Source organism: Choloepus didactylus, chromosome 8, assembly GCF_015220235.1.
Source record: "Choloepus didactylus isolate mChoDid1 chromosome 8, mChoDid1.pri, whole genome shotgun sequence".
Lineage (NCBI taxonomy): Eukaryota > Metazoa > Chordata > Mammalia > Pilosa > Megalonychidae > Choloepus > Choloepus didactylus.
Window position 1 is genome coordinate 132,528,146 of NC_051314.1, and position 24,536 is coordinate 132,552,681.

Sequence of the window (24,536 nt, forward strand, 5' to 3'; positions counted from 1 at the left end):
AGCTCATGGTCAGGGCAACTCCATCAGAGGAGCTGGCTTGGGAAGACTAAATTAGTGGGAACACCCAAACACAGTGAGACAAGGCAGAAAGCCCTGAGCCAGAATTCAGGAAGCCCATCCAGGATCTCTCTTGCCCATTCCTTGTCATGGTGGCATTGTCTTAGAGAGCAGAGGGTTGGCTTCAGCCATGCATGGGCGCTGGCCAGAAAAGCAAATTCAAGTGGCAAGTGGGTAGGAAGGTACTCTCAGAGCCCCTCACTGTACCCTCTCTTTTCTACAGATCATCAATCTCTTCGTAGCTGTCATCATGGACAACTTTGACTACCTGACAAGGGACTGGTCCATTCTTGGTCCCCACCATCTGGATGAATTTAAAAGAATCTGGGCAGAGTATGACCCTGAAGCCAAGTAAGTTCCCAGAGGGAAATCCTGATTTCCCAAGCCAAGTGAGGGGACTGAATGGCCCTACCTGTAGAAGGAGTCCTAGAAGGGTCAACACTGGATGGATCAACTGGAATCACTGAATTGTCACCAGACCCCAGGGCAAAGGGTCAAGGGCCAGTAATAGGAGTCCTGGCCCTTTTGACAAAGTCAAAGACCATATCTGTTCTTTTCGGTTGAATAGGGCAGGAGACCCTTGTTTCAGGAATAGCTAGTAAGTAGTCAGTTGAGGGCATCTGAGGCCAAGGCTTATCTAACACCATCCTGCTTCAGGTCCAAGGATTCCCTCCACTGATCACATTTGGGGGACACTGGAAATTCCTGTTGGTGGAATGGTTGGTTGATTGAAGCAGCAAGTACATCTTGGGAATCTCATTTACACTATTAAAATCCCTTCCACCTTGACCATAGCACTGATGATGATTAAAATCTAAGCACATGTATATTGGTTTTGGAGTTTTACCATGCAGTTCTGCAACTCTGCACCAAGTTTGACCAACAGGCCTACAGCTTTGGAGAGTGTCCCCCTGTAGGTGGTCCCTGTAGGTTACCTTGACCCTCTGACCGCCCTTTCGCTCCTCCCCTAGGGGTCGTATCAAGCACCTAGATGTGGTGACCTTGCTCCGACGGATTCAGCCCCCACTGGGTTTTGGGAAGCTGTGCCCTCACCGCGTGGCTTGCAAAGTAAGAGGTGACCTGGGTTCCCGGGGAAAGGAGAGAAAAGATGGGAGGCAAGAGACCTTGTTTGCCTTGTTACCTTGGTCAGGTCATTGACCTTTTAAGGGAATGAAGATAATAGTTTATGCCTTAAGAAAACAGACCTGAGCCAGACTGTATTTTAAGGTTCTTTCCAGCTCTATGTTCTCAGACTCTCTGAAGGAACAATGCAGTGAGGACCTCATCTCCTAACCAGCCATGCCCCCTCCCCCCAAATAAAAGGACTTCAGTGTGGGGCTGCTGCTCAAACTGCTAAGAAAACACCACTGATGCATGCAGGGAAACTTCCCAGCCTAGGATGAGTGGAGAAGTGGTTCTTTTCCTGGGGTCAGAGGTCCTTTAGAGAGTCCATGCCTCGCTTCAGGAATCTGGGAGGCCCTAAAATTGTAGCAGAATCACTGAAACGCTCACAAATTTTACCAGGGAGAGGCTCTGTCACCTTCATCAGATTCCTAAGTGAGTCCCTGATCCAGAAAAGGCTAAGACAAATACCCTAGGTTCTGTACCTAGAACTCTTGCTTGTGTGGCACTCGCTGGAGTTTAAGGAGCTATTGCCTCCTTAAACTTCGCGCCTAGGTGTCTCTCTTGCCTCACCCTAAACTCAGCCCTATAACTCAGCAGTTGCTGAAGAATTCTTTCCACTCTCCCCCTTTCCATTCCTACCCCACCCCCACTCTCCCCCTTCTGTACCCCTTGTTGGAATGACAAAGAGCTGAAAAAGTTGGAGGAAAGTAAGATCAGGGAGCGGTAGAGGGGTAGAAACACGAATGACAAAAGATTTGGTTCTGTGGATAATCCAATCATGGAAAATAGAGTTGAAGGTGTATAAAACCTTCTCCCTGTGTTGTTTTACTCAGTTTCTTTTCTCACATATGTGTCCACTTTGTTCCAAAAGAGATTTTAGAAGATTTCCAAGAATATGGAAAATAGGAGGACAAAAGAGCACAAATTAAAAGTGGGGGGAAAGCAGCGCGGGAAACAAGGGCAAGGCAGAGTGCAGCCTGGAGAGACTGAGCTGCACCCTGGGGCGGCTGCGCCTGGGCTTTAAGCTTCCAGACACCATGATGGAAAGAGATGTTTGACCGTTATACCAGCCGCACTATCTGTGAGATTCAAAAACATCCGGTCCCTCGGAAAACCATTGGCACCAAGATGGACGGGAGGAAGGCGCGGTGCAGCGAACCGCCCCTTTGGCCCCGCTCCAGGATAGACGGGGTACTTTTCTTATAGCGCCCCCAGTGGATGCTGAGGGCGCTGCACCATAGCACAGTGCACCGAAAGCAAACCATGGTCGTGGGAAAGAAGCGGAGAAGGCAACGCAGAACTAGCTAGCTGGTCCAGCTCGATGCAGGGGTATGTTTTTAAATATACGGAAAGAGGATGCCTTCCATCTCCAGCAAGCAAACCTCCCGTGATTGCTTCTCTTCGCTGGGCCTTTGATGACTGCTAACTGGCAAGTGGCTCCCGCCAAATGCTAGCGTGCAGCTGCTCTTGTTGCCAGTAGAGAGATCCATATGCCTTCGTAGACATATGAGCAGGGTGGGGTGGGGAGGTTGAGGAAGCCAGGGTTTATTGAGGACAAATTTTATTCCTCCCCCACTCGGTGGAAAGAGCAGGAGCAATTTTGGCAAAGCCAAGATTCTCCCCAGAAAAGGTTTTGAACACATTTTGGCGACCCAGGCCGCGTAGCCGCACCCCTTGGAGCTGCGCGGCTCCCTCCCAGACCCTTTGAGAACCGTCAGCCGCGATCACAGGCTTTGCCTCCTCTCCCCCTCCAGCGCCTGGTCTCCATGAACATGCCTCTGAACAGCGACGGGACTGTCATGTTCAACGCCACCCTGTTTGCCCTGGTCAGGACAGCCCTGAGGATCAAAACAGAAGGTAAGTGTCACCCGTGGGCCGTGGGATAGCGCTCAGAAGATCCCGCCACTCGCCAGCGCTCCCAGAGCCCTCGTTGTCTGAACGGCCTCCTTGCCTCGAGCCTTATTTTGAACTCTTGCTTTCCATCAAACACCACAAAATTTTCTGGGTGCGATTTTGAAGTCCTAGAACATAGTTTAAAAAAAATTAAAAACAGAAGGGGATGAGTGCTCCCTGAAACAGTTAATGGACATTTACTGACTACAGGTGGGGCTCTCAAATGCTCAGCGCTCTTTTTAAATGGAAAGGACCTGTTGTGTTAGGAAGGGGTCATGGTGACTAAGGGTGACTTCGGCCAGGGCCATTGCAGACAGTTGTGCTGGCTGTGACTGGCCCTGGGTGCTCAGCCATCCGACACGAGGGGGTGAAATCTCACCTGTGCTCCCCCAGGCAGTCTCCCTCAGGGTTGCATCCATCTGTGGGGACCCCTTTTTCTAGTTTGCACAAAGGTGCCCTGGCCTGTCCTAAATGAACCTGCTGTCTGAATCGCTCTGGACAGGGTTGTATAAAATTTACCTAAGAAGATGTAATCCCTGCTCTCCAAGAGCTTCCGGTCTCAAGTGTTTCTGAGTGTGGACAAAAGACCACCTGCCTCCAAATCAGCTGTCGTTGCTTGCTAAAATGCTGAGTCCCGAGAATCAGCCCAGATCAACTCACTGTGAGCCTCTGAGAGTGGCGCTCCGGAAGCTGCATTTGGAAGCAGCTGCTGAGATGATTCATTCGTGAACTCAAGTTTAAAACCCACTGGTATAGTAATTAGATAAAACACATATGAGACAAGCAGCTTGTTTTCTTTTCTCCTTCTTACATCTCAACCTTAGAGGCTGGGGGCTGCCAATCACAGTGCTTCCCTTTGGTGCAATGGAAGGCGTACTGTCAAGGAGAGAGGAGATGCATTCTTATTGCAAATAACATGTGCGGTAAATTGTTTATTCTCTCTCCACTTTAGTTTCTTCATTTGCAAAATAAGAAAGGTTGCAGCAGCTGGGAATTCGGTTCAATGAATAACCCAGAGAGGTGCATTTTCTCAGTTAAATCCCTCCAGAAAATCATAGAAACATCTGACATGAAGGAAAACAAGATTCAATCCAACAAGACAGATCAAAACATAATGAGACAATCTTAAGAAAAATAAAATAGTTCAAGTTCTGTTGCTAAACTAAAAAGAAAGCAAACGCTGAAGAATATAACCTTCAATAGCCAATGCAATAATTCCATCTGAAATAGACGTAAACAGGCCTATATCTGACTACCAAAAGCATTAAATGCACATTTATTCAATGCACACATGTATATGTGTAACATAGAAGAGAAATTGGAGGGAAATTCATTAACATGTTAAAATTGATGTTCCCTGAGTGGTAAAACAGAGACTTTATCTTCTTCCTTCACTTTTGTTAATTTCCAAGTTTTCTGCAATGAATATTATTACATTTATGTTCAAGAGGAAAGGCCTTCTTTTCCAAGGAGAGAAGACATAATGAGTGCTAGAATATGCTGCAATACTTAAAGCCCCATGTAAATGGATCAACCCTGTAGAGGAATGAAAAGTATGGATTCACCGAAGCCAAAACTCAGCAAGGCTGGAGACACACTGTCAGGCCAAATCAGATTCCAATTAAATAATACCAATAGCTGATAATGATGAAGAGGAATCTAGCAAAAATAGTCAAATACAGAGAGTCAAGATCATGGAGAAATAGGCATTCCAGAGGAAGGGGGAGAAGGCAGCGATGTGGAAACTACAGTCAAGTAAGAAACCAAAGGAAATCTTTTAAATGCCAAGACAGTTCAGAAGAACTCTCCAAGGGCCTACAATAATCCACTTTAGAGCAAGCCTTCAGAGACAGCCCCCCACATACTTATTAAATTGTCCAAAGACTAGAGGACAAAAGCAACTTCTTAGAAGCCACTAGCAAAAAAAAAAAAAAATTGAGAAAAAACATCCATGTCTGTGAGCCTAAGATTTACATCAGTCCTTACTCTTCAGACCTTTGGGAATGGAAGGAATTAGAGAAAAATTACCACCTACTTCAGAGAACCAGGGCTCTCCCAAGTCCAGCACCAGGCCAAACAAATTTTTCTCTTGGAATAAAGGAAAATAGTTTCAAATACTTAGATGATATGAAAAAACTGTCAGTGAAGTTGTACAATTGCATAATTGTGAGAATAAATTAAGGCTTGAAAAATAAATGAACGATCCTTTTTGAAGATGCATTAGTTTCCTGGAGCTGCTGTGTGACAAATTTTCACAAACTGGGAGGCTTAAAAACAATAGATATTTATTGTCTCATAGCTCTGGAGGCCAGAAGTCCAAAATCAAGGTGTCAGCAGAGTTGGTTCCTTCTGGAGACGCTCAGGGAGAATCGGTCCCCTGCCTCTCTCCTGGCTTCTCCAAAGATGGTTGCCAGCAATTCCTGGTATTCCTTGGCTTATAAATACATCATTCCAACCTCTGCCTCCATCTTCACATGGCCTTCTTCCCTGTGTCTCTGTGTGTCCTCTCCTCTTCTTATCAGGACACCAGGATTTAGGTGTCACTGGGTTTAGGACCCACCATAATCCAGTATGACCTCATCTTAATTAATTACATCTGCAAAATCCTATTTCCAAATAAGGTCCCATTCTGAGGTCCAGGTGGATTTTTGAAGGACACTACTCAACCCTGTACAGAAATAAGTATATTTGACTATTGTATTAATTAGGAGTCTCAGAAACCATTAGCAATCTTAACCATGAAGGGAGTTTATTGGCTCTTTAACTGGAATGCCTCTAGCTTCAGATACTGTTGGATCTGATGCATAAACAGGGAACTCAGACTTCCCTCCAAGGCTAGCTCTCCTATGTGGCTGCAGAGGTGGACTTAAATTCAGGCTGTCCAAGATTATCCACTAACCACTATCCTTACTGCCTCTCCTATTGAATAGCATTAAGCATCCCCTGTATTGGTTTTCTATGGCTGTATAACAAATTACCACCAATTTAGCAGCTTCAGTTTATTAGCTCACAGTTCTGTAGGTCAGGAACCAGGCACAGGGTACTGGGGTCTCTGCTCGGAGTCTCCCAAGGCTGCAATCAGGTTGTTGACCAAGCTGAGTTCTCTGTTGGAGGCTCTGGGGAAGGATCCACTTCTGAGCTCATTTGAGTCATTGGCAGAATTTGGTTCTTACAGTTGCTAAGACTGAGGTCCCTGTTTCCCTGCTGGCTGTCGGCTGGGGACCACTTTTCAGTTGCTGCCCTTCTTTCTCAGTAGTTCACACATGAGCACTGGTGTTCTCCCAGCCCAGTGGAGCCCATCTCTCTGACTCCCTCTTCTGCTCCCAGCCAGAGAGGTCTACGCTTAAAGGGCTCACATGATTAGGTCAGGCCCACCTGGATAATCTTCCTACCCGAGATCAGGTGTGTCATGTAACATAACCAAATCATGGGAGTAAACTCCCATCATCTGTATAGTCTCGGGGATTTTGTGGGACATGTACTCCCCTGGGGTCAGCTGGATTCTCGGGGGACATCTGAGCATCCTGCCTCCCACATCCCCTCTGCAGGACTCAGCTTCCTTCTATCGGGCCCATATCCCAGAGGCTGTGTGGAATAGACAGGTCATGAACCTTGGTTACCCATAGAGAAATTAAGCCCAGAGAAATGTATGTAGCGAGTGAGTCCAAAACCTCAGAGCCCGGTGTCTTCTGATTTCTGCTTGCACAGTTAGGTTTTGCTACCTCTTCGGCCCAGGAGACTCATGAGAGCCCTCTTTGGCATGGAGGTACCACTGTGGGTGGGTGGATGCTCTGTTCAGGTTTGCAGGGGAGGTTGTTCTTCTTTCCAATTACCCCCATTTCCCTGTGGCAGCCCAAGTTAGTACATGAGAGATACCCCACCACCCCCCTAGGGAGCGACCCCTCCCTGCCCTCCTGTCGAGGCCGGTGGTTGGAGCTCTTGGTGACACTGCCTTGGATCCTGCAGCTCAGCCAAGGCACCCCCAGCCTCTGCACTCCACGTGCCCCCCAGGTGAAGGGACAGTGAAGGGACATCACCGGCTGTTCTAAGAAGCAGCAAGAAAGAAGGAAGAAAAGGTGGAATTGGACAGGAGGCAAGAGGGAAGGAGGAAGGGAGAAAAAGAGAGTGATATAAAGAGGAAGGAGCTGGAAATGGGGAGACCTGGGGAAAAAGAAGAGGAGCAGGAGCAAGAAAATGAAACTGCCTACTAAGAGGTGATTTCAGGGCAAAGTGCCACCAGCAGCAACTTCCCATTTTATTCAGGGGCCCCATCTGGGCCCTCTGAGGAGCTGGCGATAACTTCTAGCTTTGCACCTCCCTTCCTGCAGGGAACCTAGAGCAAGCCAACGAGGAGCTGCGTGCCATCATCAAGAAGATCTGGAAGCGCACCAGCATGAAGCTGCTGGACCAGGTGGTGCCCCCCGCAGGTGGTGAGTGCCCCACATCCCGGGACCTCTGCCCCCTCCCGGCCAGCCCTGCCTCCCTCTCCTCCAGTCAAGGCACCACCGGCAATGCAGAAACGTCCCAGAGACATGAGTTCTTGAGTCCACTAGGCTGGCTGGGGACTTGCTCCCTCCAGACCCTTCCTGTGGGGCTCAAAGGCTCTGTTTGTCAGAAGGATGGGGGTGAGAAGCCCTTCTCCAACTCAGACCCAGACTCTCAGGTTGGAAATCTGGTTCCATCCCTCATTGTAGACAGGGCCCAACAATTCCCTTGATGCATAGATGTTAGGCAGAACTTCCAAGGAAACCCACAGTGGAGGTTTCCCCATAAACCACTGGGCTGATTGCTCCAGGAATAACAGGGCCCCCCAGGAAGATTCCCCTCTTGGCTGAAGTTCTCTTTGCTCTTTCTAGGATGGTGTTTTTTGACCCTATCAAGCCAAAGTCCCTTTTTATAACATATAATGCCCCTACTACTCCCCAGATTGAATAGAACCTTCCCACCCATGTAATTTCGCAAATATTAATTTAATGTTTTAACTATAATGTAAAATATATTCAAATCAAATGTTTTCCAATGCATAAATGCTCAGACACAACTATGCCAGAAGTTATAGTTAACCAATGAGAAGCTCGCGTGCACCCACTTACAATGAATAAGTTTATGCTTAAAAGAAGAGAGACAATATTCAATATTGTCAACACTTGATGATTGAAATTTTGAAATAAGGGCTAAGTAAGTATATTTAAATAAGCTATATACATACATACATTCATGAATACATTAATAAACAGGACTGTAGCAGCTGCAAATGCAGGTTGATACAGGCAGGTCAGAGACAGTGGGTGACACAGATACCCCAACGGGCATTGCCATCAGGGATACAGTTTTCCAAAAAGTGAACTCCCCTTGGTCAAGTTCAAATGAACAAAAAATAGTGGACTTCCCTCAATTTACACAGTAGTTATATTCCTAGAAAATTCTGAGTATATTAAAATCATGCAAAAAGTATTTTGTGTTCATATGTAAAACAGTTAGGTCCTAATCTTAGATCATCACAAGCAGATTGTTCCCACTTGGATGTCCAGCAGATGCGTGAAAGCCATGCAGAGTGCAAGGATATTGTTTGTTGTGCAAAACACACCTGTGCTTTATGGGACACATCTAACACCCCTAAAAGTCAGTAGCACCCCCAAATCACTGTGACAACTAAAAAACGTCCCTACTTTTCCAAAACGTTCTGTAAGAGGTGGGACCACCCCACTGAGAACCACTGCCCAAGGGAAAGCAGAACTGGGGTTGAGTGAAGAATCATCTAAATAGGCCCATACCTCCTGATTTTCTACATACATTATTTTATTTAATCCTTCCAACAATTCCATGAAGTTTGTTCAAGGAACTAAATTTCTTAGAAGCTAAGTGGCTGGCCCAAAGGTGCATGGCAAGTGCATAGCATATTCGGGTTGCAACTCCAGGTTTGAGGGATCCTAGAACTCCATGCTGGTTCCACCATGCATCCTCCCTCCCTCACGCCCCTGGGCAGGGTCTCAGGGCTTGTCCCTCCCACATGGGATTGAGTCCCTTGCAGGGGGAAAGGCCCATCTCTGCTATGGATTTGGCTATTCCTAAGGGACAGGAGTACCATCCCAAGCCCTGAGACCTACCCCAACCTGCTTCCCCACCCATCGCCGTCTCCTTCCCAAAGAACTAGGAGATGCAGCAAAGAGGCTACTTGCTGGGCTTGAAATATCCCCCTTAGAGACTTACTGGCTTCTCCACCATCTGGTTCATTCCCAGGATAGAGGATGTGTCATATCTAATCATGGGTGCCCAGCCCAGCAGGGATCCAGCCAAGCCACATGATGAAAAAACAGAGTCTAGACTGGTTTTAAAGGAAACTCCCAAATTCAGACAGGAGGAAGGTGCTCCCTTCCACCAACCCCTCCCTGCAACCTTTAAACAGAACTATATTTGCATGTAGGGGAACTGGCCAATTTATGGTGGGCATTTGAAGGTTTGGAATAAAATAAGAGTTGACATTGCCAGTTAGGTGAAAAAAGTAAGGTGGGGAGAATGTTGACGATATGCTACCTTTTTTGCAAAACAAGAAGGTATAAGAATATATTTGCTTATATTTGCCTAAAGAATCTCTGGAAAAATACTCAAACTAATAAAAGAGGTTATCTATTGGGAAGTGGTAGCTGGGCGGATGGAATGGGAGCAAGACTTTTCACTGTCTACCTTTTTATACATTTTTCTCTTTTCAAACCATCTCTTTTTGTTCTACTACTTCAAAAAATTATGTTTAAAAAATTAAGGAAAGGTGTTCTTTTTTCACTTTTATTTTTTATTCTTGTTCTGGTTCTTTCTGATGTAAGGAAAATGTTCAGAGATAGACTGTGGTGATGAACGCATAACTATGTTATCATACTGTGGACAGTGGATTGTATACCATGGATGATTGTATGGTGTGTGAATGTATTTCAATAAAACTGAATTTAATAAAAAAAAAAAAAAAAGTTAAAAAAAAATTAAGGAAAGTTTGGATACTAAAAAATAATAATGAAAGGGTCCCACTTACTTCCCCCATTTACCTCCAATTCCCTTTCCTCTCTTCATATCGTCTCAGATGATGAGGTCACCGTTGGCAAGTTTTATGCGACTTTCCTGATCCAAGAATACTTCCGGAAATTCAAGAAACGCAAAGAGCAGGGGCTTGTGGGCAAACCCTCCCAGAGGAACGCCCTCTCCCTGCAGGTGAGGGGCTAGCGGGAGAGGTTCTCACTGCAAGGAAAGTCTTGGTCACCTCCACTGCCCTCCTGTCAGGGTCTGAGTCCCTCACCAGTAGGCCAGAGGCCAGGTCCCTTCAGAAGGAAACTTTCTGAGCACTGGAAGCCTTTTGCAAGGCAGATGTGAGAAGGTGTGACATGCCCCTTCCCTCCTGCCGTGTACACACATGCACATGCCCAGGGACACACACACTGCCTTCTACAGTCTTGCCTGCCTTCACCACCCTCAGAGCTCTGGTGAGCTCCTGAAGTTCCCATGACAGCCCCTGATTCCAGGTGGTTCCTCCTTCTTCCCTCCTGGATGGACAGATGGACTCTTCCACCCTAGGGCAGGCAAGGGAGGTCCAGGGAAGCACATCTCCTGGTTCACATGTACAGGTGAATCCTCCCGAGGGATGGGGGGTTGGGTTGAGTAGTCCCAGGGGCCTGAAGGAGCAGGTCCAGGCTTGGGGTGATGGCCGGCCGGGAAACTGTGGTGGAGAAGGACCAGAGCCCTCATGTGTCCCTCTGGGTTCCAGGCTGGCCTGCGCACACTGCACGACCTTGGGCCCGAGATCCGACGTGCCATCTCTGGAGACCTGACGGCAGAGGAGGAGGTGGACAAGGCCATGAAGGAGGCTGTGTCTGCTGCCTCCGAAGATGACATCTTCAGGGTGGGTGGATGCTACAGTCAATCTCTTTGACCTTGACACAGTTCAGTTTGAAGCAGAAGGGGGTGGACTGGTATTCTGCCAAGGGAACTCAGGGAGAAAGGCCTGAGCTCTGTCACAGATTCCAAATCTTCCTGCTCAGCTGTCACACTCTTATCTCCCCCTTTACTGAACCTGACACCTTCTCAAATCAGGACTTCTGGGACAGCGCAGCCTGTAGGGAAGGAGGGAAGGAGCCTAAGGGAAATGCTTCCTTGGGGAAACTTCTATATTAGAAGTACCAAAGTGGTGGCCACTGGGCTACATCAAATCTGCAGATCTATTTTGCTTGCCAACATTTGAAAATCTTGTGCATCTAAATAACAAGCTAGATTTCTGGCTTCTCCTTTTTAAAAAATCAGATCTGGCCATACAGGCCTTGTGATTCCGCATGGCAATGACGGGCTGGAACCAACTGGTGGTCACTTTCTTCGGATGGAGCATATATTCTCTAGTCCACCAGAGCCCCTTCTCACTCCTTTCCTGGATGCTGAGGCCCAACATCAGTTGCTTAGTGAAAACTAACCGTGACAAGAATCCTTACACACAGCTCTCTTCAGTTGTTTGCATTACCTGCCTGTGCCCTGAAAGCTATGGTTAGAATTCCTTCTACAGCAAGGGAGAAGCTACTGACCATCACTGTTCTGAGGCCCTGTACACCCATTACTCCCAAACTCCCACACCCCTTCCTAGCTACAAAAAAGTCAGGGAGGGCAGCTAAGCCCATCCTGCCTGTGGCTGTCCTCTCATCCTCATCTTCATTCTCATCACCATGAAATATCCATCACTGAATGGCTGCAGGGACATGACACCCTGTTAATACCATCCAACAAGACCCCCAGAAACAGATACTTGATAAGCTCCTTCACGAAAGCCCAAGGACATTCTGATGTTAATTAGACCAAGCTTGCAAATAGCTACTCCACCATTTGCTCAGGACAAGAAAGAATGTGGGGGAAAATCATTGGTTCCTGATTTGAACTCTTTAAGAATCTTCTGGGGAACCAGAAGCCGTCATGTAATTGAAGTAGTAAATTCATCCCTATTTTCAAAACAGTTCGGTTAACACAGTTTCTGGCTCTGCACACCAGTTGGATACCACTTTTAAAAATCTAGTTAGAGAGAACCTTCTGGTCCCTTTCCTCTCCTCTTGGCCCTCATGGTATTGCCTGCCAAATCCAGTAGCTGGCTGCAGTTAAGGATTGCCATCCTGGACTTGTCCTTGAAATTCAGTTCTATGCTTCAGACGGTTCATTAGAAACTTCTGGGCTTACAGTCAGTATCCTCCCTGCCTGACCCAGTTCCCCAGATAAGAGAGGTCCTGTCTCTCACTGTTGTCCCAGCCATTTCCGAGGGGAGGCGTGGTATCTTGGGTGCCTGGGTCCCCCCACCTCTTGGGCTGCCAGACCCCACAGGTGAAGAACTTCACCATGTGCCGTGTGCCACCCAGTCCCGCGCCCGGGACCTCTCTGACCTGGCAGTTCCAGGTAGCTAAGGGGGCGTTCTCCTCCACCCACCCCATCCCGTCTTGCCTACAGAGGGCCGGGGGCCTGTTCGGCAACCACGTCAGCTACTACCAAAGCGACGGCCGGAGCGCCTTCCCCCAGACCTTCACCACCCAGCGCCCGCTGCACATCAACAAGGCGGGTAACAGCCAAGGCGACACCGAGTCGCCGTCCCACGAGAAATTGGTGGACTCCACCTTCACCCCCAGCAGCTACTCGTCCACTGGCTCCAACGCCAACATCAACAATGCCAACAACACTGCCCTGGGCCGCCTCCCCCGTCCCACCGGCCACCCCAGCACAGTCAGCACCGTGGAGGGCCATGGGCCCCCCTTGTCTCCTGCTGTCCGGGTGCAGGAGGCAGCCTGGAAGCTCAGCTCCAAGAGGTAAGCGGGAGGGTGGGGACCGCCAGGGCCCACGCACACGGGCCCCTTGCACTCCGGCCAGTGGACATCAGGGATGGCAGAGAGTTTGGCCCCCAGGCCCACCACTCAGCCCTCAGGCTGGGGGTGGAAGCTGCTGCATGGGGCCCCAGCGAGGAAGGGAGAGAGGCACGATGCTGCCTCCCATGTCCTGCCCTTGATCAAACATGGCAGCCATGCTCAGAGTAAGCCAACATCGCCCATTGGCCAGCAGTGTCGTGAGGGGCCATGCCTCCGGACAGAGCCTCCTCTCCTTTCTCATCCTACCTGGGCAGAGGAACCACTGGCCCTACAAGATATTTGTAGCTGGCTTCACAACAGAAACCATACCCTCTGCCCTTTCCCAAGTCTGCCCAAGCCTGGTCTTTCTCCTGCTTGTGACTCGAATGAGGTTACCAGCTCTTCGTTATACCCCTTCTCTACCCCTTCCTGGTGACAGGAGCTTCTCTGTAGCATTTGCCACTCAGCCCCAGTGTAGATATATCCCTGGTAGCCTCTGCTGCATCTCCCACCTCCTTACTCACTCTTTTCTTCCCATCCTGTGCTCCCTGGTACTGTAGGATTCCTTGCTATGACATACTGGGGTGGTAGGTGCCTCCTTCCATGCTCTGGGCTCAGGAAGTACAGCCTGGGCAGAGAAGGGTCTCATCCCTGTCCATCCCAGCAGCTCTGGGTTTCCCAAGGTAGGGGGTGGGAGAGCACATACCTCTGCATCTTGCCATACCACCCTTAGTTGTGCTGCTCTTCCAGAGTAGGACAGTGCTCCCCAACAGGCTAGATAGACCCCCAGTTTGCCAGGTTCTGGGACAGCTCTCCTTTCCTGCCCTCAAGCTCAGAAAAAAATGGAGAAGTGCACACTAGCCCATTGGTCTTCCTGTCCCTTCACAACACCAGTTTTCAAGAGGCCACGTGCAAACCCACAGGCATGGGGCCTGGGCATTTAACATTGTCTGGTGATAGACAAGTCAAATTGGCCATCTCATCTACTTCACTCCCTAGAAGACTGGCCGGTTAACCACCCAGCAACAGAGGCGGGTTGAGTCCTTTGACTCAGTAGACATATATTGATGCCTTCTATGTGCAGAGTATGTGCTCACACTGGATTTTGTGTGCTGATTACAAAGGCAGGCTTTGCATAGGAGAATATCAAAGTGTAAGTGGCCTGTCTTGATGGCCCCCTCCCTTCTCTGCAACCCTACTCTTCTACAACTTCAGTGCCAGTTCTAGTACCCCTTTCTCCTCTGCTGGCCTTATCAATACCTCTTCTTAAGGAAAACTATATTCATCAGATGCCCATTTCAGTGTATATTCATTTGTCTTCCTCAAAGGGGATTTGCATATTAAACTTTGTTCTGTATTAAGTAAGGGGAGAGTAATTCTTAAAAAAAGATACAGGGGAGAAAAGATGAGGGGATTTTCTTCTTCTCCCCACAAGTACAGTTATCAGTGAAATGTAACATATACAAAGCACCTTGCACAAGGCCTAGCACATAGAAAGTGCTCACTGGATGTCAGTCCCCTCCTTCCCACTGCAGTTGGTCAAAACAGAACTCAGGGTGCTGAGCTTCAACTTGGTGAAGAAGAAAAACTTACCAAAGTTCTAGCTCTGGGGTCTTGTCCTCTGTGTTGCAGCTACAGGCTAAGGGCCCCAGCACTGGCATTGCTTCTTCTGGGGACAGGCCAGCACGTCCTGCACACAGTGGTCCCTCAAGAAGAGGTGTTGCCCACCTGCCGCCATTCTCCATCACCAGGTCCTCCCATTGCATCCCACCCAAGCACATTCTACCTCCTCTCCTCCTTTCACTCCATCTTGAGCCTTCAACATCTCATCTTTCCTCTGGCTATGGGTGGGCAGCCATCTGTTAGGGCCTCCCCCGAGATCTCTCCTCCTACCCTTCCTTAGTTTCCCACAGGCCCAGGGTCACAAGCCAGGGGCACTGAGCCAACACTCAGGCCTGAAAAGGTAAACTGGGATATTCCCCTGGTGCCCTCATGGGTCTGAGAATACAGAGTGGGCCCCAGTACACAGGGTCTATAAGAAGAAAGATGGAGAGAGGTACCGAGCTTGGTACAGACAGGAAAAAGGAAAGCAGTCAGTCCAGAGTTAAAGGAGACATGAGCAAGTGGGCAAGAAGCCCTGCCCCAGAAAAGGAAAGCATTATGGTCTAAGGCACATCCTGATGTGGAAGATCTCAGGCTCAGCAGGGGCTCAGGCATGGGAAGGACTCAGGCTCATTCCCCTCTTCTCAGAAGTGAGGCTTCTACGTGCCTTTTACTCCTAAGGAGCCAGTGTCAAATGCAAAGCCACATCAAAATATGACGCCAGGAACTTCTCAGTTTTATCCAACAGATGCCCAAAGGCCCAGCTGCCTGCAGTAAAGGAAAGGCACAGTCCTCTCACTGGCCCACTCAGCCCAGTATGAAGCAGCCAAGGACCCTTCTTTGAAGCTGATCCTCTCTTTCCTTCAAAGCACCACCTCATCTGTTACTTCATTTGTTACAAGCCTCTGTGTCAGGCAGGGCATAACTCATTCCATTTTGTAGAAGGAGAAACTGAGGCACGGGGTGGGCTAAGCGACTTGGGCATGGTTACAAAGCCAGATAGTAACTGAATCGGGGTCAGAACTCAGATCTCCCTAGATCCTAACTCAGAGGTCTTTCTCCTACATAGAAGAACATTAACCTCACACATCTTTGTCTCCGTGGCTTCATCAACCTTCGCAGGAGGAAGAGGCCACAGCAGTAGTGTGTGTGTTTGTGTGTGTGTATGTGAATATGTGTGCAACAGTGTGCGCACACCTGGGAGTGTGTGTGTGCATGTGTGTGCAAGTGTGTGTGTGTGTGTGAGAGATGCCCTACTTGCTGAGGGAAGAGGAGGAGGGTTGGCAGTTCCTGATTTTTCCCTCCATCTGGGACATTTTAGGTGCCGCTCCCGGGAGAGCCAGATAGCCATGGTGTGTCAGGAGGAGGTCTCCCAGGACGAGACCTGTGAAGTGAAGATAAGCCAAGACACCGAGTACTGCAGCGAGCCCAGCCTGATCTCCACGGAGATGTGAGCTCTGCAGCCCTTTGCCCGGGCAGAGCCACGGGGGTGGGGAAGGGTCTGGAAAAGCAGTAGCCGGTACAGTGACACCCACTCCCCTTGTTTGCTTGGCCTGTCCTCGCTATAAAATGCTTCCAGGAAAACCTGTAAAACTGTGTTTCTTAGACTTTTTTGACTGCAACCGAAGTCATATATTAGAGTGAGATTCTGCACACATAGACATACATTGGCAATTAAACAGAAGTTTCCTGAAACGCCTTACAGTACAGTTCCCCAGCAGAGGGCACTGTTAGCAAAGCTAGGGCTGAGGTTTTTCTCAGGGCTGAGATGTTTCAAGTGTGGGTTTTTTTAACTGTACACCCAGACCTATTGGCAGGTTGTGACATCCACTGAGTCAGTTGTGAACAGAACAGCATAGCCTAGACTAGAATAAGACTAGAATAGACAGACAGCATGACGTGCACAAAGGCAAAAATAGTTAATGAAACATTTGCTTCATTGCCAATATATGTGTGCATATCTTGTAAAATGTTGTAAAATGAATTTTCGACTTTGGGCTGCAATCAAAAAAATGTAAAACAAAACAAAACAAAAAATACTGTTTTAGAGGCTTCGCTGAAAGCACTCATGGTAAGGAAGGAGCAGCCCCATAGGCTTGGAAAAACACAACAGTGTAACTGGAAAGGACACCTTGGACAAATGAGCTGGGCAGGAGGGCCACAGGCCCCCCAAGAAGTGGAAGGAAATGGGGTCCTCCGTCTGCTCGCAGCACAGCCAGCACAGGGCACAGCTTTCCAGAATTCTGTGCCCTCTTCCCTGAGAAACTGGGTTGGAAGGTTAGCAGAGTGTCTCCTTTTCCCCTGTGTAAGAAGATGAATCCAGTGAATGGGAAGAACCCTGGAAAGAGTAGTCAAGGGACAGTGACTCTTGCCCAGTCAGTGAACCTCCCATCAGCAAAATGTGTGTTCAGAGTGGGGGAGTGAAATACCATCTCTTTTTCTGTCTTAAAACATAGTGAATATGAAGCCAAAAGAAAATCTGAAGTTCTTGAAGAGACAGCATCCTATAAATTGACTTTTAGAAAATGAAAATTAATACATGGCCACATAACCTCGAAATCAGATAAATCACTTGCTCCAACCCTTTTCAGCACTTCTTGAGGGTTTGGTGCATCCAGGCACTCTGCCAGGTCATGAAAAAACTGATCTCCACACTGAAGGAGATCTTACAGACCAGTTAGGAAGTTAGGAGGTGCTCAAGAAACTTGGGGCTTTTCTAGCTAATTGCTGACAGAGTGGTCCAGATAAAGGGATACAGTTGTTTAGGGAAGGTGGAGGTGCAGGGTGGCTGTTCCAGGTACCATGCATGAGGTCAGACAGAAGCTGGGTCTTCAAGAGTAAGTAGAGTCTGATCAGGAAAAAATGTAATAGGGAAGGCTTACCAAGTTGTGAATGAGCAAAGGCTTGGTGGCATGAATGTTTTGAGGTGTCATTCCGCAAACTTTCCGGCACAGATCCTAGAAGTCACTGTGCTGGGAGCAAGGTGGGCTCCAAGAAGGCAAGGTGACCAGGTCTTTGCCCTCAAGGAGCTTGCAGAGTAGCACCAGGGGCAGTGTCAGTGGCCTCGTTGGTAAAATGAAGGGGGTAGAATGGAGCTGTGCTCCACAGACTGAAGGGTGCACCCATGAGGGATTGTGAAGTCAATTTAGTTGCACCAGCATTTTTAAATGAAATAGAACAGACTAAAAACAGAAACAACTGGAGTACAATGCATGCAATAAAGGTAAGTAGAGTTCCTGGAGAATAGTTCAATCATGTCTGTCTATGTGTTCCGGGATTATGTAAAATAAATTTCTTATTGTGAATCACAGTCAAAAAGACTTGGAAGCCATTGACTAGATGCTCTGCTACCCACTGAGTTGTATGTTTGTTGCAGGCAACTGTTTATGGGCGATTGATAATGGAGGGGTTGCCAGAGCAGGGAGAAATCGGGTGGAGGATAAGTTCAGCCTGAAGGTGGGAATAGTCATGGTAAATAGCATGGGTAGAGGTCAGCAGAGGAGCCCGGGCCATTCCTTGAAAGAACTTTCTGCACCTAGAATTTTTTCCAGTGTTCTCAACAACTTTGACACAAGAGTGCCCCCTTGCCTCCAGTCAACTGCCTGGCTCATCCTAGGCAGTTTGTGTAGGAAGAACTGGAAGGCTCCAACAAGCAGGGCATCTGTGATGCCAGAGAACAGGGCTGAGTTTCCTAGGCTGGCTGGTTCTACCTCTTCTCTCCCCAGTCCCATATGTAAGCACAGGTACCAGGTTCCCTTCACTAAGGGAAACAGCTAACTGCCTTCTGAGATGGCAGAGTCGCTATGGGGTGGGGGGTGGGGGGTGCTCCCTGGTCTCCAGGAACAAGCCCCAAGAGTTCTCTGTTCCAGACTCTCCTATCAGGATGAAGAAAACCGACAACTGACACTCCCAGAGGAAGACAAGAGGGACATCCGGCAATCTCCAAAGAGGGGCTTCCTCCGCTCCGCCTCCCTAGGTAAACACTCATGACTTGCTCCCCAGACACATCCAGCGGTCGGCCCCAAGATGACACTGGTCAAGGTGCTCAGGGACAACTGAGAAACAGGGGTAGCCTAGCTCCAATGACCTCCACCCCATGCTGGTCTCTAAAGAGACAAGAGGGAGTTCCAGGGTGTTCTCGTTTGCTAATGCTGCCGGAATGCAAAACACCAGAAATGGATTGGCTTGTATAAAAGGGGGTTTATTTGGGTACATAGTTACAGTCTTAAGGCCATAAAGTGTCCAAGGTAACACATCAACAATTAGGTACCTTCACTGGAGGATGGCCAATGGTGTCCAGAAAACCTCTATTAGCTGGGAAGGCACGTAGCTGATGTCTGCTTTCAAAGGCTGTCTCCAAAATGTCTCTGTAAATTGCAGTTCCTCTCTCAGCTCCTGTGCATTCTTCAAAGTGTCCCTCTTGGCTGTAGCAAGCTCGCTCCTTCTGTCTGAGCTTATGTAGTGCTCCAGTAAACTCATCAAGGCCTACGCTGAATGGGCAGGGCCAGACCTCCATGGAAACTATCCAATCAGAGTCATCACCCACAGTTGGGTGGGTTGCATCTCCATGGAAACACTCAAAGAATTACAATCTAATCAACGCTGATACATCTGCCCACATAATTACATCAAAGATAAAGGCATTTGGGGGGACATAATATATTCAAACCGGCACACAGGGGCAGGGCTTGCTGGGATGAGACTTGGACATACTCTACATGACATGTCTTGGAGACAAGGTGAAGGATAAGAGGAAGTGTGTCTGGGGCCACTAATGTGACTCCTTGTGCCTGCCCTGGGTATGAGTCATTTCAGACCAGTGTCCTCTTTTCCCACCCTGATCTTGTTTTTTGGTTGGCTTTGCAGGTCGAAGGGCCTCCTTCCACCTGGAATGTCTGAAGCGACAGAAGAATCCAGGGGGCGACATCTCTCAGAAGACAGTGCTGCCTCTGCACCTGGTTCACCATCAGGTAGCACATGCTTTTGGGCAGGCCCCTGATCACCACTTAGCAGACCGCACAATTCCCAAGGCACCAATCCATTGTCACCTTCTCATCCCACCGCTGCATCCTACCCCTGGCCCCACAGCACCCCTGGGAGGGATGCCCACTCTTCCTATTCAGGTGAGAGCCTTAACAAGGTCTAGCATTTCCCAAGGTGAAGATCTAGGAAATAGTGGTGAGCAGTAACTCCTCACATGATCCTGGAGGATCAGCAGCCCCAGGGTTCTGCCCGAGCTGTCCTCTCAAGGTGCCACTGATGTCACCTTCCCAGAGGTTGCCTGACACTGCAGAGCACTCAGGCAGACGTGGCCATACCTAGAGCTGGAAGACACCTGGGAATGTAGCTGCACAAAATTCCTTCCACTGAAATACAGAAATGATCGAAGAGCTTGCAAGCTTGTCAGGAGTAGAAAATGATATCCAAGGAAAACAGGTTCAGGGAGATTCAACAGAAGAAAGATCTTGACATGGCTGACTCCAGCTGAGACAGTGAAATCCAAGATACCACTATCAAACATATTTTTGGTCTCTTAGAACTACTGGGAACTTCGAGTTATCTAAGAGTAGTCTATTACCTCCAGGCTAAATAGGATCTAAACCAAAATTTCCCAGCCTTTTTTTACTTCCCTACTCCCTTACCACAGATCTATGCTTTAAAGGATTCTTATACCCAAAGATATTCAACTGCCAGTCAAAGCTTTTAATGAGCATAAGTTGGCCAGCATGGCTCAACTAAGTTGATATTATTTCCACCCAAAGAAATACTCTATTTTGCTTACCTTGTGTGGCATTGTCAAATGTGTATGATTTCCATTGTGCTTTCTGAAATATTGAACATAGCTTTCAAACCATCCCCTTCCCTCCCCTCAGGCCTCCAGGGACCCAGGAACCCCAGGCTGGAGACCACCAAAAACAATGGGCAGGAGAGGATGGCAGAATGTGGGGACATCGTGTGTGCTTTTTTAAAAGATTTCTAGAAATTGATTTCACCAGTCTGTTCTCATTGAGCTGACAGAGAAGAAACTCTTCTTAAGTCCTCTACTGTTCTTTATGCCTTTCTACTACATCCAATCTACACAGTTCTGTTCCTATTCTCTCTGCCTCTTGGAGCCAGAGTTTTCCACACTGGGGTCACTCTCTACCTGTGAAAACATCGTTTCAGGGCAGCTGACCTTGTAGAGCAAGTCATTATGGCAGCTAAGATGTGGGACACGATCCCTAACCTCAGGATGCCGAAGGATATTTGGGGGCAGAGGAGATCAATATATAAATTGTTCAATTACCCTAACACTGTAAGATTTAAACAACAGCTCAGGACAAGCTGAGCTGGACACTGTTAATTTAATGGCTCAAATTAACAATGTAAAAATTAAAACACATACTGGTTTTGTTTAGCTCTATGATATACAATATACTTTTTCACACACCCTATGGCACTTGAACCTGTCATCATCACCCTCACAAGGCAGATAGGGAAGGCATTGTGTTCTTGTTTTATAGACAATGCAGGCATCATCATTCTTTCTCTTCTACTGATAGAAAACCAAGACCGAGAGAAATCACAGCTAATAGGTGGTAGGACTGGCGCTAAAACCCAGATTATCTTGATTCCATTCGATCGCAGCTCTCTGAGTTTAGAGGAGAAAGAGATCTCTTGAGAGCTGAGTGATCACAAAACATATTTGGGGGTTGCTGAAACTTTCACCAGATCTTGAGGGGGATGGATTCAGATGGGTATAAATGATGGTGAGGTGAACTCCAGGCAGGTGGAAGTAGCTGGAAAGCCATCTGGAGGCCCACTTGTCTATCCTAGTAACACGTGTTCCTTGTGTGTCCACAGGCACTGGCAGTGGCAGGGCTGAGTCCCCTCCTCCAGAGAAGCCATTCCCCTACCACGTTCCCCAGGCCGTGCGCCACGCCCCCTGCCACGCCAGGCAGCAGAGGGTGGCCCCCACGGCCTATCCCCACCCTGCGGCTAGAGGGGGCCGAGTCCAGCGAGAAACTCAACAGCAGCTTCCCATCCATCCACTGCAGCTCCTGGTTGGAGGAGAGCGCCAGCTGCGGTGGGGGCAGCAGCGCCATCCGGAAAGCCCGGCCTGTGTCCCTCACTGTGCCCGGCCAGGCCGGGGCCCGGGGCAGGCAGTTCCACGGCAGTGCCAGCAGCTTGGTGGAAGCGGTATGTGACTCCACACTGCCCGGCTGATGGGGGAGGGAAAGGCCCAAGCAGCAAGGACTTTGCTTGCAGAATTGAAATGGGAGCACCACATTTCTTCCCAAATAGTTGGATGCCAAATCTTTTGGCCAGGAGGACCCTCACTCTTAAGGCCTGCAGAAAACCATGACTGCACAAAATGTCATTGGCTTTGCTTGGGGCTGGTTCTGATGCAGAGGGAGAAAGAAAGTACTGAGCAATATATTCCTGCCATAGGCCACAAAACCCCAGAAGGACCTTGGCTTTCCATTGTACAGGCCAGTGATGTGCTGTGACTACTCCAAGTGCAAATGTGAGCTTGGACTGCATTTGTAGACATGGGGGGTCAAGATCAATGGCCCTTAACTCTGATAGCTAAACAGAACCACCTAGGGAGCTTGGGAACTCTGTGACCAATTAAATTGGGATTTTTTTTACAGCTCTTGGGATGATTCTGAGGCACAGCCAGAGTTGAGAACCACTAGTTCAGAGCAAGAGAGCATTTAGTTCCACCATACTTTGCCCTGGGTGAGGTGTCAAGTTTAGTCCTGGCACCACATTTTAGGGAGCCTCTGACAAACTAGAACAAATCCAAAGGAGGATGACCAGGTTGGCATAAGAGGAATGGTTGAGGGAATTAGGGAAGTTGACCCTGGAGAGGAGATGTCTTAAGAGGCCACAAAAAAACATCTCAAAGCTGTAAAGGGTGCCTTGGAAAGAGATTACAGTCTGGGCAGGAATCTCAAATGAATAATTAGAGGGAGCTGGCTAACCTGGTGGGCAGACACTTCAAAATGAGGACTGTCCTATAAAGTAGTGAGTCCCCCATCACTGGGTGCATGCAAGCAGAGATGAGGCCCATCTGTCTATCAGGCTCTCACGCAGGAGATGGAAAATTAAACCAGTTGACTTCTAGGGTCCCTTCTAACTCCTAAACTCCAGGACACTTTGCTTGGCCTTGGTTAGCCCTCATCCATTCCACAGCTTCTAACTGACCACCCACCATGGACAAGCACAATCCTGGGTACCAAGATACAGCTGAGAACAAACAGAGCCTCTACTCTCCTGTGCTCATATTGTCAGGAGGGGAAACAGGCAATACATAAACGAGTATGTAACATGTCAGGAAGGGGCAGGTGCTATGAAGAAAAACAAAGCAGGGCAGGGATTTAAATAATGAGAAAAGGGGAGCAAGACAAACATATCTGAGGGAAGAATGTTCCAGCCACACTGTATTGCTCCTCTCCTCCTGGCTCTGCAGCAGATTTAAGTGGGAGACGGACACCACCGCAGCTGGCAGGAGGGTGGGGAAGCTTCCTAGCAGAAACCAAGCCAGGTGCACGGAAGGTGCTTTGCACACATCACAATCCAAGATTCTCACCCCTAGAAAAGCAGCCCACCGGCAATGGGCAGAGGGCAGGAGTTAACCATTTCATCAGAGGAGAATGAAGGTTTCTGGCAGAGAATAACATGGGAGGCATCTGCGGGAGGCCAGGGAGGAGAAATACGAAGGGACAGGTGGCGATCCCCCATGAAACAGCCCAGCGGGAATCCTACCGCCCTCCGTGCGCCGAGCGTCTCTACGTTCAGTGACAGATTGGAGCAGCCCAGCTGAAACTTCTCTCCTCCCTCTTACGCATCCCTAACTGCCTCTGGCCACCTCTCTATGCACCTCCCAACACGCGCACACACACACGTCCAGGAGCCCCTTAGTCTAGTCCTAAAGAAAGAAGCTGAGCCCCAGTAATAATTTTCCTCTTTGGTTCTTCTTCATGGCCCTCTATCCCCTCTCCCTCCCCCTCCAGGTCTTGATTTCAGAAGGACTGGGGCACTTTGCTCAAGATCCCAAGTTTATCGAGGTCACAACCCAGGAGCTGGCCGACGCGTGCGCCATGACCCTGGAGGAGATGGAGAGCGCGGCTGACAACCTCCTCAGCGGGGGCGCCCAGCAGAGCCCCAACGGCACCCTGTTACCTTTTGTTAACTGCAGGGACCCGGGGCAGGACCGAGCAGGGGGCGGCGGCGAGGACGAGGCCTGTGTGCCGGCCCTGGAGTGTCGACAGGGCGGCGAGGAAGCCCAGGACAGCAGGGTGTACGTCAGCAGCCTGTAGTAGCCAGGGACGGGGAGACGCTGGGTTTGTTTTTGGTTTTTTTTTTTTATTTGTTTCAATGTTCCTAATGGGTTCGTTTCAGAAGTGCCTCACTGTTCTCGTGACCTGGAGTTAACCGGAACAGCGTCTTCATTCATTTCTGTTGGGACAAGACGCAGTTGGGTGGTGTGGAGAAGTCAGCTTTTCAGGGAGAAGAGAGCCGACAACCCCGGGTTTGTGTCCGCAGAGGTAGAGGGGCGAGGAGGCGGCGGAGGGATCCGCGAGGGGGCGCGAGAGCAGAGGCGCCGGCCCTCTCGCGGTATTTCAGGCCCTGCGCGAGGAACCGACGGCCGCCTTTGGGCGCGAAGGAGAACCTCAGCTTCCTGCGGCAGCCCTCGCCCAGAGGACCCTATATCAAACGGGTGTCTTTCAACTTTGCTTGTAAAAAAAAAAAATCATTTTGCACATATTCTGTATGAGCCTCACTGTCTCCATAGAGCCAGGGCCCTGTGGATTTGGAGAAGGCTACGGGGGCGTGACTTCCGCCGAGGATCCCAAGCCCCACCCCGGAGAGGGAGGAGGAAGGGGCAAGAGGAGGCAGGAGCTCTTGGGAGTCGGGAGCCGAGGGCGGAGCGGCCGGTGGCAGCGTGGCGGCTTCGCACCGAGACCCCGGGCACGGTGGCGGCGGCCCCGGCCACGTGGCCCGAGTCAAGGGTCCTTAACTTGC

General features: G+C 49.1%; 1 protein-coding gene across 3 annotated transcripts in view; it reads left to right on the top strand.

Moving 5' to 3' along the window:
• Positions 1 to 23,860, top strand: part of CACNA1C (calcium voltage-gated channel subunit alpha1 C) — a 647,070-nt gene extending 623,210 nt beyond the window's left edge. For all 3 annotated transcript variants that reach the window (XM_037846263.1, XM_037846264.1, XM_037846262.1), the window contains 12 exons: positions 281 to 408; positions 1,029 to 1,125; positions 2,937 to 3,039; positions 7,404 to 7,505; positions 10,148 to 10,275; positions 10,826 to 10,960; positions 12,535 to 12,887; positions 15,847 to 15,975; positions 18,395 to 18,501; positions 19,392 to 19,495; positions 21,369 to 21,704; positions 23,525 to 23,860. In XM_037846263.1, coding sequence (XP_037702191.1) covers positions 281 to 408; positions 1,029 to 1,125; positions 2,937 to 3,039; positions 7,404 to 7,505; positions 10,148 to 10,275; positions 10,826 to 10,960; positions 12,535 to 12,887; positions 15,847 to 15,975; positions 18,395 to 18,501; positions 19,392 to 19,495; positions 21,369 to 21,704; positions 23,525 to 23,830 — 2,028 coding nt within the window. In that variant the 3' untranslated portion in view covers positions 23,831 to 23,860. The remainder of the gene's footprint in view (positions 1 to 280; positions 409 to 1,028; positions 1,126 to 2,936; positions 3,040 to 7,403; positions 7,506 to 10,147; positions 10,276 to 10,825; positions 10,961 to 12,534; positions 12,888 to 15,846; positions 15,976 to 18,394; positions 18,502 to 19,391; positions 19,496 to 21,368; positions 21,705 to 23,524) is intronic.
• Positions 23,861 to 24,536: the final 676 nt, after the last annotated feature.